This window comes from Oncorhynchus kisutch, unplaced genomic scaffold, assembly GCF_002021735.2.
Source record: "Oncorhynchus kisutch isolate 150728-3 unplaced genomic scaffold, Okis_V2 scaffold3203, whole genome shotgun sequence".
Lineage (NCBI taxonomy): Eukaryota > Metazoa > Chordata > Actinopteri > Salmoniformes > Salmonidae > Oncorhynchus > Oncorhynchus kisutch.
Window position 1 is genome coordinate 8,631 of NW_022265148.1, and position 3,870 is coordinate 12,500.

The window sequence follows — 3,870 nt, forward strand, 5'->3', positions numbered from 1 at the left end:
TACTGCATCGTGAGGTGATTTCCTCCCAGTTCACATAGAGCTACTATCTACCATTACTGCATAGTGAGGTGATTTCCTCCCAGTTCACATAGAGCTACTATCTACCATTACTGCATAGTGAGGTGATTTCCTCCCAGTTCACATAGAGCTACTATCTACCATTACTGCATAGTGAGATGATTTCCTCCCAGTTCATCCTATAGTGCCTATTGACCATTCATATGTTAATGTACATGCTTACCTATGTACTTGTGGGTTGGTTTCCTACAGTTAAAGTCCTGCAATAAGAGCTATGACACAATTATTTGTGAAAACTCTTCACATTTCATGGACCCAAGATCCAGAGGTAACGCTGTACAGTGCAATAGAAGTCTGCCCCAATGCAATTCTAATACAGCCACAGTGGGACTTCACCTATTTGTTGTGTGTCAAATGAACTACTTACTGTCTTTAGTTGAATTCATATAACAACATTCAAACCTTGTTTAGCATTATCTAATCCAAATATGGCATTATTACATGATTTCTATCTGTTTGCATCCGTTTCAATATTGGACTCTTATTTTGAAGGCAAAACGCAAATTCCATTGTTGCTCAACCTTATTCTAGCTAGCATCACACAGGTGCTTTTCCGACGGGATACAATAACAACTTGTAACCTGCACGGTCTCAAACAGAGCACGGAGAAGAGCAGCGGTCGGTAGTCGAGATCTGCCGCGTCACAGAAGAATCACACTAAAACCTGATCAGAAAAAAACAACTCAAAATCTGTCAGACCATCGGAGAAGTGAACTCGAACGAGACTGAGAGAAAACGGAGCCTTTGTTTTCAGAAGCAGCAGGGAGCCGAACCGGAGGAAAAGATTATGAGTTTTCTGCCATACTTCTCCGCTGAGACCTGGACTATCCTGGCCCTCCTCATCACCCTCATTGTAGTGTAAGGACTTACATCAAATCAAATGTTATTTGTCACATTTATCGTAGTTTATCTCGTGGAAATAATCAGTCAATAATATTTCACAAATACCGGAGCCTGTGAGTTCAAATAGACTTGTATTACGACATAATAAAATAATAAATAAATAATAATAATAATAATAATAATAATAATAATAAAAACCAAGCTGGTTCATGAAAACAACAACTTTTCCAGTCTTGGTAAACACTTCTTATACAGCTGTCCTCCTTACGTGACCCCCATAGTAACTCCTCTAAATGACTAATCACCTCTTCTTATACAGCTGTCCTCCTTACGTGACCCCCATAGTAACTCCTCTAAATGACTCATCACCTCTGGCATTTAACCACCGTTATCTCATTGTCTTGCATTAAGTTTAGTTTGGTTTCACTTTAGGGCATGGAAACTTTAGAGCCACAGCAATAGTTCAACAATACAGACTAGGACCATAGCAACAGTCCATAGAAATAACCAGTACATGTCATCCTGCTAACTCCTCTGAAAGGAACACTCATGTTCTGGTAAAATCCCAAGAGGTGTAACCATAGCAACAGTCCATAGAAATAACCAGTACATGTCATCCTGCTAACTCCTCTGAAAGGAACACTCATGTTCTGGTAAAATCCCAAGAGGTGTAACCATAGCAACAGTCCATAGAAATAACCAGTACATGTCATCCTGCTAACTCCTCTGAAAGGAACACCCATGTTCTGGTAATATCCAAAGAGGTGTAACAATGGCAACAGTATATATTAGACCATACCACTGCTACCAAAATAAACAGCCATGTCCACTCCCCAGACAGGTGCATGTCTAATGGTGTCTGATGATCCAAACCCACATAAAGAGGGCACTCATCTTGCGGACTATCCTGAAATGTATCATGGCCACACATGTTCTGGAAAAGGCTCAATAGACAGGTGAAACAGATCAGGCTGTGTCACAATGGTAACATGGCTATATACATAATAACATGGCTATATACAGAATAACATGGCTATATACCGAATAGCATGGCTATAAACAGAATAACATGGCTATATACAGAATAAATTGGCTATATACAGAATAACATGGTTATATACAGAATAACATGGCTATATACCGAATAGCATGGCATATACAGAATAACATGGCTATATACAGAATAACATGGCTATATACAGAATAACATGGCTATATACAGAATAACATGGCTATATACAGAATAACATGGCTATATACAGAGTAACATGGCTATATACAGAGTAACATGGCTATATACAGAATAACATGGCTATATACAGAATAACATGGCTATATACAGAATAACATGGCTATATACAGAATAACATGGCTATATACAGAGTAACATGGCTATATACAGAGTAACATGGTTATGTACAGAAACACTTGGTTATTTACAGATTAACAGGGATATTTGACTTAATCTGACTTCTCTAGAACATTTTACTATTTACCGTGTGTGTGTGTGTGTGTGTGTGTGTGTGTGTGTGTGTGTGTGTGTGTGTGTGTGTGTGTGTGTGTGTGTGTGTGTGTACAGGTACGGGTACTGGCCCTATGGTGTATTCACTAAGATGGGTATCCCTGGTCCCAAACCCCTACCTTACTTTGGCACAATGATGGGGTATAGAAAGGTTAGTACCCATTCAGAATAAACATCTCTCTCTCATAGTTTAAACAACAGTGTTATTGTTCTCCTATGTAATACAATACATTGAGAAGGAAAAAGAGGACTAGCCTTTTTTCTTGTTTGAGCAATAGATAAATACAAGGTCATTTGAGACGTGATCAGTTTAGAAGTTGTATTATTGACCCTTGGGACCATATAAAATAACAAACCCTCCTCAACCCTCACCTATTACAGGTGTGTTCTCTGTTCAGCTGTAGGACACACCTACACGACCTCCTAGGGCATGAATCAGCTGTTTTCTCTCTCTCTCTCTCTCTCTCTCTCTCTCTCTCTCTCTCTCTCTCTCTCTCTCTCTCTCTCTCTCTCTTTCTCTCTCTCTCTCTCTCTCTCTCTCTTTCTCTCTCTCTCTCTCTCTCTCTCTCTCTCTCTCTCTCTCTCTCTCTCTCTCTCTCTCTCTCTCTCTCTCTCTCTCTCTCTCTCTCTCTCTCTCTCTCTCTCTCTCTCTCTCTCTCTCTCTCTCTCTCTCTCTCTCTCTCTACAGGGCATCACTAACTTTGACACAGAGTGCTTTCAGAAGTACGGGAGAATCTGGGGGTGAGTTCGGTTGACTGTACCGTACTAGGATGACTCACAACTGTACTATGCTCTTTCAATTCATCACCTGCTGGAGCTGTCATGTGACCATGAGGAATAGTATTAATAATATCTTTGTAGTTTTATATGAGGTGGTTAAATGTGTGTCTGTGTTTCTCCTCTGTGAAGGTTCTATGATGGGAGGAAGTCTCATCAATCTACTCACACAATACCCCATTATGACATCACAATACCCCATTATGACATCACAATACCCCATATTGACAACGCAAAAAAACTGTTTGTTTTCACTCCAGTCTGAGGTCTTGAGCAGACTTTCATCATGGATCTCTCTGTACTTTGCTCTGTTCATCTTTCCCTCAATCCTGACTAGTCTGCCTGACTAGTCCCTGCCACTGAAAAACATCCCCACATCATGATGCTGCCACCACCATGCTTCACCGTAGGGATGGTGCCAGGTTTCATCCAGACGTGATGCTGCCACCACCATGTTTCACCATAGGGATGGTGCCACCACCATGCTTCACCATAGGGATGGTGCCACCACTGTGCTTCACCATAGGGATGGTGCCATGTTTCATCCAGACGTGACCCTTGGCATTCAGGCCAAAGAGTTTAATCTTGATTTCATCTGACCAGAGACTCTTGTTTCTCATTGTCTGAGAGTCTTTAGTTACCTTTTGACA

The 3,870-nt window shown here is 40.8% G+C and overlaps 1 protein-coding gene across 2 annotated transcripts in view; it reads left to right on the top strand.

Moving 5' to 3' along the window:
* The first annotated feature begins 629 nt into the window (after positions 1-629).
* The window catches only part of LOC116371407 (cytochrome P450 3A27-like), a 6,064-nt gene continuing 2,823 nt past the window's right edge, over positions 630-3,870 (top strand). The window contains exons 1-3 of one of the 2 annotated variants that reach the window (XM_031820275.1): positions 630-936; positions 2,501-2,594; positions 3,132-3,184. In XM_031820275.1, the coding sequence (XP_031676135.1) occupies positions 866-936; positions 2,501-2,594; positions 3,132-3,184 (218 nt within the window). In that variant the 5' untranslated portion in view covers positions 630-865. The remainder of the gene's footprint in view (positions 937-2,500; positions 2,595-3,131; positions 3,185-3,870) is intronic. The other variant, XM_031820276.1, reaches the window with a different exon arrangement.